This window comes from Chinchilla lanigera, unplaced genomic scaffold (genome assembly GCF_000276665.1).
Source record: "Chinchilla lanigera isolate Chin_1 unplaced genomic scaffold, ChiLan1.0 scaffold00002, whole genome shotgun sequence".
In the NCBI taxonomy this organism is placed as follows: Eukaryota; Metazoa; Chordata; class Mammalia; order Rodentia; family Chinchillidae; genus Chinchilla; species Chinchilla lanigera.
Window position 1 is genome coordinate 15,378,582 of NW_004955403.1, and position 13,732 is coordinate 15,392,313.

At 38.1% G+C, this 13,732-nt stretch overlaps 1 protein-coding gene across 1 annotated transcript in view; it reads right to left on the reverse strand.

The window, feature by feature from the left end:
- Positions 1-7,534: 7,534 nt before the first annotated feature.
- Positions 7,535-13,732, reverse strand: part of Ssfa2 (sperm specific antigen 2) — a gene marked incomplete at its 5' end in the record, with an annotated part of 35,169 nt that continues 28,971 nt past the window's right edge. The window contains 2 exon segments of the mRNA XM_005373880.2: positions 7,535-7,646; positions 8,791-8,908. Of these exon segments, the coding sequence (XP_005373937.2) occupies positions 8,804-8,908 (105 nt within the window).

Below are 13,732 nucleotides of genomic sequence, written 5' to 3' on the forward strand. Positions count from 1 at the left end.
TACCAGTGGAAATGAACTACAGTAACTCTCAGTGTGAAAGTTGAGTGACAGTTTAGTTGAAGCCTTTGAAAACTACTAACATAATGGATTGGAAAAAAAATCTTGTTCCTGTAATATCAGTAATGTTAGAAATAAGATATGCCCTTTGAAAACTGAAATATGAATATTTGAGGCATGTACGGAATATCTTACCCAAGCAAGGCAATAAATAATCTGATGTACCACCAAAACTGTGAGTTAAAAATGGCCTGTTTAATTCTAAGTCTGGGGATCTTAAAACCACTCCATTTTATATTGTTTCATTGGCATTCAGTTTAAGTTGATAAATTCCACAAAATCCTTGTAGATTTCTTATGTTTCAGTTGATAATCAGCTCCATTAGACAAACACCAAATTTCCACAGCTTTTCAAAATGAGCCCTTTCTACTTGCCTGTTTTAAGATATGAATGCAGAGTACCATTAAGAGTCTTGGAAACTCTATTTTTTTAACAGAAAGGGTGTGAATACAATGACTTAAAGTCCTTAAATAAATTACTCTGAAACATTTTATGAGCTATTCTTAAATTTGTCTGAGGTATTAATAAAGGATCTTATAGACTACCCTGGATTTCATTTTTTAAATTTTAATTTACTCAGTGTTTTTAGAGATAGTCATTTTCATAGAGCAGCATAATAAACTATAAGCCCCTACATTTTTAGAGAAATAACTGAAGTTTCACATCAGCAACTACAAAAATAGGTGATCTGAGAAAAAAGCGCTTGCTAAATATGGGAAAATTTTCTTGCACTGTATCAGAATATTTTGAAGATACCTAAATGTTCCTTGTTTGAATAAGAAACCAGGAAGTTGGCAGTAGCTAAGACTTCTCAAAAGTAACTCTTCTTGCTGTAATGAGATGTCAGGGTCATGAAATACTGATGTCCACACTTTCTGATTCTCAGCCTCTGAGATAGATATACAAGTCATGATTATATATTACTCCCTGTTATGGTTTACACCTAAAATGTCTCCTAAAGTCTCATATTTAGAAGAGATTAGACATATGTACTTTTTTCATTGATGACTTTAGTAGTTTGGGCCTGGCTGGAAAGAGTGGGTCAATGGAGGGGGTGTTACCTGGGGGGTATATGTCTCTCACTCTTCCCTAAGCTCAGTGTTTCCTGAATTTCATGGGGTGAACAACAGCTCTCCACCTTACCCTTTTGCCATGCTGTTTTTGCCTTGCAGCCAGCAAACCATGAACTAAACCCACTGGAAACTATAAGTCAAGTATCTTCTCCTTTAAGTTGTGGGTGTTGGGCATTTTTGTCCCAGAAACAGAAATGTGCACTAATGTACTTCCTCAGTAATCTCCTGACCAGAACTACACATTCTTTCTTTTAGCAAAGAGATGTTGCCTGTTACATAGCAGTGCCTTAAAAACTGTGGTTTTATTTGCAATATTTTGCAGTTGAGTATTTATTCAACTTTAGATTGTATATCTTTCAGAGTTATGTCAAGTTGAAAACCATTTGGCTATCGTGTATCAACTAGAATTTTAATATTCCAAATAACAGAACCCCTCAAAATTAAATAATTGTAATGTGCTCTGGACAGAATATATTTTATTTGTCATGTTTCTATACTGATAATAAGTCAAACCATTTAATTTGGACTTCATAGTTGTTATAAATTGGGTTAACCTGTTATACAGTTTTCTTAACTTTTTAAAACCCATATCCCACCCACGTAGACCTTAAAAGGTCATGTTTTGAATAGGTTACATTACAGAAGATTTTTTCAATATTAAAATCATGAAACTGAATAAAAATTACATGCACGTGCATATGTACATACATTCACACATGTGCACACATGTGCTTGTACAAACACTGGCTCCTTCTTTGTTCCCTTTACATTAACTAAGTAGAAAGTATTTGAAAGAAATGTGGTTAGCAGTCAAGTTTTGCTTTAATGTACCTAATCCATTAGTTAACCAACTGTAAATGGACTGTCAGACTCAAATCCAAAACCTGTGGGAGGTTAAGCCTGTTTGGGAAAAATGTTCTGCAAAGCATGAGTAATCATCACATCTGTGTACTATTACCCACATAATTTCTGATAAAGGATTATTTCCTTCAGTGCTCTTGTGTCCCTCCACAAATAATTTATGTCGCAATGTATATCCAGAAGCTAACGCATTGTGGGCTCTTTCATTCATTTCTCTTTTTATTGCAGGCATTACAAGAAGAACAGACCACACAAAGACTCTCCTAGGGTGTTACTGACTCTCAAAATGGTTTAGACATATCTGATAAAATGTGGTATTACTTGCATTCTGCTTTTGGCTTCTTACACCATTAAAAAATAATAAATACATCAGTCATAACAAAATAAAAATTACTTTTGTGAATTTTGCAAGGCTTGGTGCTAGTAAAATTGGTAAATTAACAAGTGGAAAAATAAGATCATAAAAAGTTTGCTGTTAAAAAATTAACTGTTGTTAGTTCCTTTTGCTCAACATTCTTTTGTTAAATGTGGGTTGCATGAATCTAACTGTGAAGAGATTTCAGAATAGGAAAAATAGTAAAAATAGGAAAGCTCAGTATTTGTCTTTGTGTCCACAGTTTGTAGTAAGATTCAGCCAAGATAGAGTCAAATTAGTTGATGTGAATGGGCCTGTTCTGCTACAGCTGCCAGGACTCAAAGAGAACAGGGACTGGGCGAGGCCAGCAAAATGTTACCTCCAGTACCGTTTCAGGCAGACCAAGCCCAAGGACATGGGACTGAAAGCAGAGATGAGCCGAGGCCTTGTGAGAGAAAGCTGGGCTCTATGTAGGCTGCTTTGTGGTTGAGGCAGTAAACAGATACAGTCAGGGAAGGACTCTCCTCTTCTATACAACTTCATGACTTCATCCAGTTGAGGACCCCACTACAAGAGGACAGCGCTACCCTCAATGGAGAGAGCAAAAGAAAAAAGCATTTGGAATTCTCTATAATGACTGTTGTGAAGACATATGACTATTTCTTGGGGTGCGGGGGGAGACAATATTGGATGAGATTTTCAGGAGATAGCCATGCCCTTGCATGTGATTAAAAAGAAAAATATGTGCATCATAATTAAAGGAATCCTATGTGTCCTCACACACTAATGAGAGCTAAGTAAACATTATTTCTACTTGAACATCTCCATTTGGCAGGTATTAATATGTTAACCATTTAATCCTTTCTGACCAAACATAAATCATGACATTCACAATTTAGACTTAACTGATGACCCTGTTAAATAAGAGCTGTCTCTGAACAGGTATAGGTTTGTGATAAATATCTGTGAGTCCTTTCCTACAATGATATCTGCTTTACAATACACTGCAAGGAAAAGTTCGTACATTGAGAATAAAGAAATAATAAAAGGAATTATTTGAGATGTCCTAAAACAAAGCCATGTGTCATCTGAACATGCATTTACTAAACAATTCAAGAACAGAAATAACAAATTACAGTGTTTGACACAGGTGTGCTTATTCTTAATCTTCAGTCCCTTCCCTAAAGGAACATTAAGCTCCTTCACATATCAGTGACTGAAAACAAATTCCATATCCAAGAGCTTATCTCCTCTTTACGCAGCATTTTAAAAGGTAATTCTTTTCTTTTCATGTCAGTCTTACTCCTAACTGGTTGACTGAAAGTGCTCACTCCTGCATTTTCTCAGTATCCAGTTCACATAGGATAAGCGATTCTACAAGCTGCCGTTAACAGTACAACAGTCCTTTGCTTCTGCTGTTATCATTGCTGCCACGAACATAGCTCTCTCTTAAGCACTGAGCATTTTTTTGGTAGCTTAGTTGTGTCCCTGTATTAGTCACGTTCCCATTGCTGGACACAATACTCGACACCACAATTTAAAAAAAGGTTTGATTTGGTTCACAGTCTCAGAGGATTTAGTCCATGCTCTGCTGGCTCCAAGGCAGAAAGCTCATGGCGGGAGGGTGTGCTGGAGTAAATCTGTTCAGTTTGTGAACACCAGGAAGCACAGCAGAACAGTGCCAGAGGGGAAGGGGCAAGAGACCAGACCCAAAGCCACGCCTCCACTAGCCTTGCAGACACTAGCAATGTGCCACTCTCCCTCTAACCACCACGGTCCCCCTGGGTCTTCCTCCCCACTGTACATGCATTTTTTCTTCAGTTTGAATTTGAATAGTGAAGTTTTGTCAGAAAGGCATTCCTCAGCTTACACCCAGCTGTGCAGATTCCAGTCCTTTTCCAGCTCAACATTCTTCCCGTGGAAGCATCCGGCAGGCAGGCAGTAAGACCTATGATTCTAAATCATTGCTACTAAAGTGCTCGTGGAGAAGCACCATCACACCTACCCGGAATCCTCTCAAAATGCAAAATTTTGGATCCAGAAAGCAGGGCTGAGATCCACCCATTCAGAATCTTTTCACAAATTCTCAAGTGACTTGTGGGAACGTAAAGTATGAGAATCATTGTTCCGTTTTTCAATGAGCAATTTTTGGTTGTTAGGAAGAAAATTTGAAACTAAGTAACATTCAATCTTTGTATGGCAGCAGAACTGAGGGTCCTTCGCTTTTTCCTGCTTTTATTGCTTGGAAAACTCTAAGATGAAGAATTTAGGTCTAGATCTGTATGCACATATTCTGTAATTTACATCTAGTGCTGGACGTGCTGGTCTCATCTATCTGTATACTACTTCAGTGCATCACTACAACCAGCATCAACTTCACAACCAAACTGTGAGCTACGTGGATGTCTTCATGTCTGACAACTCTGCAGGCTCTACTGTCACTGTTACCGTCACGGAGCGAGCAAAGAGGTTCATTGCTCACAAAAAATTTTAGTCTCTTCTGGGGTATCTAAAAGATCCTAATGAGGGAGATGGACCATGGTATTTGATTTGCATACTTATATTTGAGCATGTTTCTCATTTACTATTGTGTACATGGTATTCTGTATAGAAATTGTTCAATATGAGCAAAAAATCAGTTGGAAAGAGAAAAAAAGAGATGAGTTACAAATTAAAAAGTGCACAGAATAATTAAATACAAGATTTTTTGTTTGTTTGTTTTGTTTTTTGTTTTTTTCTGTTTTTTTCTCCGGTACCGGGAGCCGAACTCACAACCTTGCGCTTGCCAGGCAGGCGCTTTTGCCGCTGAGCTAAATCCCCAGCCCCTAAATACAACATCTTAACTATGCATCTAGAATGTAGTGAGAATGTTAGTTAAGTTTCCAATATTCACAAATTGTTCTAAGTCACTCTACAAAACCCAGACCCTCAGCTTTTTAAGATAGGATGCTTCGTTCTCTCACTTCCTGGTAGTATTACCATTTTCTCCTCTCCAGGAAAGGAAAAGCAGCTATGCTTTCATTCCACTTGATTCTCCTGCTGGCGAGCGCCACACTCCCGTGTGGAAGGGCAGGAGCACGGGCAGGGCGGCACTGCCGAATCTCCTGCCTTCCTCTGTGCACTGCGCCCCACTCTGCGCTGTCTCTGAGCACAGTGCACGGCCAGCCGAGCGAACACTCTTGACTAAGCACACTGAATTTTTAAACGTTACCAAAATCCAGCTGACTATTCTGAGAGGAACAATATGTTCTTCAAGTATGAAAACTTCCCATTGTCTATGGTGTGTCATTTAATGACTCTAAATTTCAAAAATCGCCATTCATGCAAGCTCTTAGCATAACATGCACAAGCTATGGACAACGTCCATCTTTAAAAATACTGCTTTCTTTCATTATGTACATCATAATTAGCACACTCACACTTTCTTCTTTCTGATCCTTAAAACTTTACTCAACCCACAGCTCCTTGGTAAGGACTTCTCTGACCATCCCAAGCAATACTCTCACATCCTTTTTAACATTTGATCCTCCTAAGCTTACCCTCAAAATAAAACATCTCATTTTTCCAGCTAGCTCTACTCATTCGTCATAGCATGGTGGCCTGAACATAACAGCTTTCAAATGTTTACTAAGTACACGAAGGTTTCGAAGAGGGAAGATGAAACTCGAACAGCACTGGGGCTTATTATTTGCCCTTTTTATCACAACTGTTCCATGTCTAATTTTGATCATCAAATTCTGAGAATCTTGGACTGTTAGAAAGGTATACAAAGTAGCTAAAAAACTGAACAGCTGTGAAGAGTCAATGTTTATGTTATTATTAATATGGGGCATTTGGTTTACATGCTTATCACTGCTGTTAGACTCAACCAGTGAAGCTGCTGAATAATTTGACAAAGAAAGACTACTTTAATCCATCCCTCAGAGCAAACAGTACCCTTTAACGTTTTACTTGACTTCAGGTGGGAACTGTTACAACCACAGAACAGGGTGAGCCCCAGAGGCCTTCCGCAAGGTGCTGCAGAACGAGCTACGGTTATTGAAAGCATCACAGAGACCTACTAGGCTGTTTGCTGCAATTCCTTCAGGCCTTATTCGTTACTAATCTAATCCAAATTCTTCAACTTCAAGAAAGAGAAGACAACAACATTTTAGGCAAAATAAATACTTTATTGTTTTAATTTTTTTTTTTTAAGAAATCAGCCTTTGTGTGAATTTCAAACATTTATAAACCTCTGAGATATTCTTTCGAAACAGTGTTAACATCTCAACCACTTTTGATTAAAATTTCACACACAAAGAAACTTAACAGGAATTGAAAATTATAAATGCTAAAAGAATAATTCCAACAACGTGGCTGTTACTTTATACATTTATTCAACACATACAAAACCAAAGAGGAAACCATTTGCTTTTTCTTTCATAAAAACAAAAGGGTTTTCATTGGTTAAAAATGAATTAAAATCATTTACGTACGAGGAAAACAAATCTAAATTACTTCACTTTGAAAAAACGAAACCAGCTTATTCATTTCTACCCATTCAAGTCATAGACCCCATTATTTCGACAACAGTTCTACTTAGCTGACAAGACAGAAGAAACACTTCCTTAAAATAAGAAGTCTGGACAATGCAAAGAGTACATAGTGTTTAACATAAGGCACATTTCCAAAAGAAAAATACTATATAAGCTATAATAAAACTACATTTATTTTGGGTAAAGGAACAAGGCTTACAGTGTAAGAACATTAAGTAGCTGTAGGTAACCTCATGTAATTCTATACTACTGCTATTAGTAGCCTCCTCAAGAATTTAGAGCAATTTTTACAACAGAACAGTTTGTCTTCTTGGAAGTGACACTAATTAACAGCAGTGGAAGGAAAATCATTGGTTGCTTCAAGCTCTCAAAAAATGAATCAGTTATTGCACAGTAAGTACCTCATAGAGGTCAGTGTTGTAAGAAGCTAGTCTGAAGTAGTATGTTATTTATAAGTTGGTTATGTCTAGAAATCTTCAAGTTTTATAATTAATTCTACATAGGGAATCAGCTGGAAAAATAAGGACATATGAATAAATATTAGGCTTTTCAAACTGCTACAATTTTGGTAGTTGAAAGAAGAAACAGCAAAGTGCCTAAGTTTCTATAAATGTTTTTTAAAAACATAGCAACAGAAAAATTACACTGTACACTGTATACAGCAGCTCAACTCCGCCGAAAGTAGCTTCTGAAGAACAGATCACCCCCACCAGTGTATATCACCAATAACTCCAATGTTAACCAGCCAACAGGATCCCGGGCGATCTGAAAAAGAAGAAGTTACCATCAAACTGCTTTCAAACATTACTGATAAAGAGGCTTTAAAAGGGAGTAATTTTACCTTATATATGTATGTAAGAAAAGCACTGAGCAACATGACTTTAATCCACTTTACTTATTCTGTTTTCAGAAAATCAGAAATAGTATGTATGTGAAAACATGATCTTTCTTTGGTCACTACACATTTATTCAGAGTACTTCTTTTTTTACTTGTTGAGGTGCTGGGGATTGAGCCGAGGGAGGGCCTCACGCATACTACGCAAGTGCTCTTTACCCCTGAGCTATAACCTCGGCCTTCTCCCTTGTTTTCCAACATAAATCCTATTGTTTTATGAAACAGTTTATCAAAATATTTCCCCATTTTGACTGCTGAAATTATGCACACACTTTTCAAATTAAAATTTTGTTTGTAATATTATAGTGTATGGGTATTTTCAGTGCTATCAAAAATGCTGCCCTACTAAGGTAGATTTTTCTGCCTTTCATTCACTAAGTAGTATTATTAATATACAATTTATATGTGTTATTAAAATTATTAGTAATATAGAATTCATTTTAATAAGTTAACACATGAAACAGTTTTTTATAAATTATCACTAGAAATGGATTATGGTATTTCTTTAAAAGACAAAAATAACTGGGAAAATTGCTAAGAACTTATGATTAATTCTCAAAATCTTGTCCCTCAAATCGTATATCTGAAATACCACTGTAGCCAATGTCATAAAAATAAGATCTAAGTTTGAAGGCCAAATACCAGGATTTATGTGTTACAATGAAATTTCAATTAAAAAATACACATAATTCTGCAGAGTTTAATATTTGACTGGCTCACACTTCAACAAGGAGTTGCACGAGGTTTTCACACTGTGGATTAACATATCACACACACTGCAAAAATAAAAATTTAACTAGAGAAACAGAGCCCTGTGCTCAGAAAACAACTGGAAACCAAGCGGTTTGGATGTGCTGGCGCACACCTGTGACCCTGGCCCTAGGCGGCGGAGGCAGAGGATGGCAAGTTCAAGGCCAGCCTGGTCACACGGCAGGATCTTATCTAAACAAACAAACAAATCCCAAAAAAGTGCTAATTTAGATCAAGCTAAATAGATAAATTAAAAGTATTTACCTAAAGATTCCATTTAATGACTATCTTGCTTAGAATTTGACGCTTTATTTGAAGACACTGCTGCCAGAAGTCCACTTACAATTTCCCGTCTGATTTCGCCAACAATAGACTCTTTAATCTGTCATGGCAAAAGAGAAAAATAAACATTTAACATTATGAGTGACAGCCATTTTTTGTTTTCAGAAAAACATAAATAGCATTTAATTCCTGGAATCTGTTAGACATGGAGAAACTACAATCCCCTGTGACACTCCCGCTGACACCAGGGAGGCCGTGGGAATCTAGTCCACCATCCTCAAACCCAGACCAGCTCTCCGTCTGGTCCAGCATGACCTAGCAGCTAACACATATGAAACATCACAATGGAAATGTTATTTTCTAGATTTAAAAGACTTCTAGTCAATGATCTCTTTTAGGGAACCAAGTCACCTGGAAGAACTGACTGAAGGTTAGGTTCCCTCCAACGCTTTCCATTAACATCTGCCTTGCACAGAGTCAGCTGGCATACTGCTGCCTGCGCCCACCCAGAGCCCAGTATCTAAACTAGTTAGACACGACTTTCACAAGTACATTTTAAATGGAAAGAAGGATTACTTAGTATAAGTTTATTTTAAAACACAAAAAGCATCTTCAAACAACCCTAAAATGTGAAGAGACCGTCTTCTTCAGTGGTGTGGCCCGTCTGTCACCTGTCTATGGCTCCAGATAAGGAGATCATTTCATTCTGCTGCACAAGGGCAGGACATGTGGGAAATGACAATTACAGCCCTATTTTCTTCTGCAGATGTCTAAGTACTACATACGCCAATCCCTCCTTTCCTAACGGTACAGCACTGCGTCTACACAGCCATTTGTGAAGGCTTTAAATGTACCTTTCCTGAAGTAAACGGATAATGCCTTCCAAAATTAGCACTTGAGATGCACTGCACTCGCTTTTAAAATTTCTACATGTCCACAGTTTCCTGTCAGCCTGATCTATTTCCTAAAACGTTCCTAAGTAGATCTCAACACATTTCAATTGAAGTCTTTCCAAAAATGGCTCTGTATTAATCTGTGATGCAAAACTGGTACAGAAGGCATTGACTTCTACATAGTTATTCATAAACACAATGTTCCACCAACCATCTGCACTGTCATATATTTAAGTGACTATAAGCTTTTCATCTTACTTTCTATCAATATTTTTAAACTTTAAACAGCATCAAAAGTTTTTGAAGTTCACAGCACTTTAGATTCACTTTTAAAACACAGACACACACACACAGATACAAACATGAAATCCAGACTATCTTAGCTATAATACATGAACACAAACACATACAAACAGAACCACTGCAAATTTATGTTTATGAGACAATGAACAATACTCTTTCTAGTCTTGCTCTCAACCAAATCTGGCAATTTTATCATATTTCATTATTTGAAAAACAAACTAAATGGACACGGTGTACACCTATAATCCCAACTACCTGGAAAGGGAGCTGTGAGCCACTTCAGGGAAGGCACCAGGTCTTGCTTATCATGTATCCAAGCACAAATCAAGTGCTTAACAAACATTTGAAAGAAATATATATATATTATATATATATCTCTATTTATATATATAGAAAGAGAGAGAGAGAGAGACAAAGAGAGAGAGAGAGAAACAGGGGCAAAGAGAGAGAGACAGACAGAGACAGAGGGTGGGAGGGAGAGAGAGAGACAGGGAACGAGGGAAAGATGCAGGGAGGGGGACAGCGAAGGAACAGAAGACAGATAAACAGGAACAAAAGTAGAGAAAAGTTCAAATAAACCCCTAAATTGTTCTGTTGTTTCAAAAATATTTAAAATATATGCTAGTTTGTTTCATTTATACCACTAGCTTTTGCTCATTGAAACATTTTGTTCTTTTGCTTGTGTCTTCTTTGTAAGAGAGATTTTTCCATCTATAAATTGTACTCTGAATAACATTTTGGCCACTCTTTTAAGATCATGACGCACAGTATAGTAACTATTATTATTCTCTAATATTTTTATTTTTTCATAGAAGAGTATATTTTATATTGTCTTTATTAATAAATTGTATTACAATTAAATAATTCTAGAGGAAAAAAGGTTTTAATTAATGACAGCATAAAAGTGACAGAGTCAATATCAGACCCAAAGAAGGAGAGAAGGTAGAAAACCACATCACTGCAGATGAACCAGCACTACAAATGACACAATGCCTTCACCGATGCAAGGACAGCCTGCACAGTTCCGAAGTTTCCCGTGCTACTGAGAGGCTGGAAGGGTTGGGAGTGAGAGAGGAAACCACCAGGTCGGAGGAGACCACTTTTCTGAGCAGTGTCCCAAGGCAGCGTCAGCGGAAGGGAGCGCTGTGGCGTGTGGCAGTGTCTGGAGAACACCGCTCCCCTGAGTACCACTGTGTGGCAGCCACTCCACGTCAGAGACCTGCAGGAGTTTCCCTAGGAAGACACGGGAAGTGTATTTTCTCCAAGCTGCACACTCAAATCACGCCAGATGTGCCGTGGTAGAATTGTGAAAGGCATAAATCACGTCCAGCAGCTTCAATAAGCACAGAGGAACTTTCTAAACACACGGCCATCCATGTTTACTCTCTGACGTTTTAGTTCTGTTGCATCTGCTTCTGTGGGCACGTGTTCATTCATCCTATTAAGTCATCTTTTTATTTATACACGTGTATACATTTTAAAAGTAACTATGAACAGTTTCAGGCCACTGACCACATACATCAGCAATGATGGGCAGATTCTAAGGCAGTGCACTTTTTTCTTACTACAACACATACAATCTGGGCAGAGAAGGCTATCTTTAATCTGACTAAAGTTTAGTGACCCAACGAATGTACTGAATATTGGTTTGAAAGGACTCTGTTCCAATGCTCTCCTTCCAGAGAGGAATTCTATCGTACCAACACGTTAGAAACAATGAACGCGCCCTTGACAACCTCACATGTGGTGCCATGACAGAAACAAAGGACTGGCAGGCATCACTGTGCTCATGCACCCTGAGTGCAGTAAGAAAACTTCCCTGAAAACGCCTGCCAAGCATGCGTAATCCTCACCTGCAAAACTGTGTCCCCTGAGATTAAATCCCACCTTCCTGAGCAGCAGCTTTGTTAATGGGGTCACTGGCTCAGGACTTACTAAAAAAACAGACTCTAATGTTCTTGGTAGCTGATACAATAAGCTTAAAAAACGCAATATAGTACCACGTGTATTGAAGCAAAAAGATCACCAATTGGAAATAAACAAAATGAACACTAATCTGTTCTAAATATTTTGTACACAAACTGTAACAGAAAACCACTGTAACTGAACTAAGACAATCTTACTACAAATTATTTTTTATAACCATAGCCAGCACTGGATTAATCGATCAGTTAGTATATGCTTTTAAAATACCTCAAATGACCTTTGCTTGGTAAGCCCTTCTTTGTAGTCAGCAAGAGTAAACATTAAGCTTAACTTCCTCCAAAATACGCCAAGTACTAAACAGAGTAGTTGCTAATTAACAGGCTTAGTAATGAATTCCGAAAAATTCTCCACGTATCTGCCTGGCTTTACATGCCAGTTTAAATGTCTGCAAAGTATAAAATATCTCCTACCAAACAGGAGGTTCTTATGAATGATTAAGTAAATCTCTAGGACCACGGCAGCATAATGGACCAAGCAACAATTGACTTTTTCTATGATATGTCCTACTGGGCAAAGAATCTGTGTTCTGCTCTGACATGAGCGCTGTATCCCCAGGAAATGACTTTCAGCACAGATCAAGCCGCTACAACTTTAACAATGAGGACGCACGTGTGCAGTAATGAGCAGTGCAAAGTCAAGTCTTCAAGAAACTCAAACCGCAGCAAGTTAGGGGGAACAAAATCCCGCATTTCTAAAAAACTACCTCACAACCTACTTTCTCAACAAATGTAGACAGTAATTATTTAAATGGACCTTCGGTATTAAGCGGGCACCCAACCACAGGTACCCCTACCTGAGGCTAGATGCAGCTTGCTGAACAGTAGTCAACAGACAAAAACAGTAACACTTGCAGGACAACTGAGTACAACTAAGACCTTCTACACGTTAGCTTCTGTCATGAAAACAAGGTGCATTTCACGCTCACAAGTGTGCAGTTTCATCCATAGGAGTCTTGAGGTGAACACACATAACTGCACTCAGCTGAACCTAGAAACACAGCGAGCAAAACGCACATGACTTAAACTCTACCAGTTATCTCATTTCTCCACGATGAGCCTTCTACCCACATCCAGCACTAAAATTTCTGGTAGATTTCAGATCACCACCCTTCCTCTGCTTTGGCATAATTCACAAGCTGTGGTACTCTGAAGTGTAATTCCTTAAGCAAATTTCAGGATTTTTAATTAAAGATGATGTAACATCTTTTAAGTATTATAGCACTTGTGTACTTCTTAACCACTTAAAATGCACAGACCTGTGCTACTGCTTTGATTTGTCTCTTCTGTCTCTTCATGTCACTGCAGGAGCTCCAGTGGTGTACTCAGCGTGCGGTATTTACAATGTCACTGAAGTTTTGAGTGCTCTGCATCCAATCCTGTGTTCCCCCCTAACACCCATAAACTGCATGGGTCTGCACAGCACAGCTTTTGAGGAACACAAACATCGTCTATGTGTTCACAGCAAAACTGACTGCACTCATTTTTTCTTTTTCTGGCAGTACTGTGAGTCGAACTGAGGGCCTTGCACAAGCTTAAGCAAAGTACAATACCCTCCACTGAGCTACACCCCCAACCCCTTTATTTTTCATGTAACTCTCAAGCTACTGTCATGTAGCTGTAAATGATGATTCTTGGTATTTACAAACTAATCTTAGGACGCAGGTTAATGGTTGGATTAAGGGAAGAATTGGGTCCATTGCCACCATTCTTGGCCTGTATCCCCTGGAATCCTGTTGTATGTTA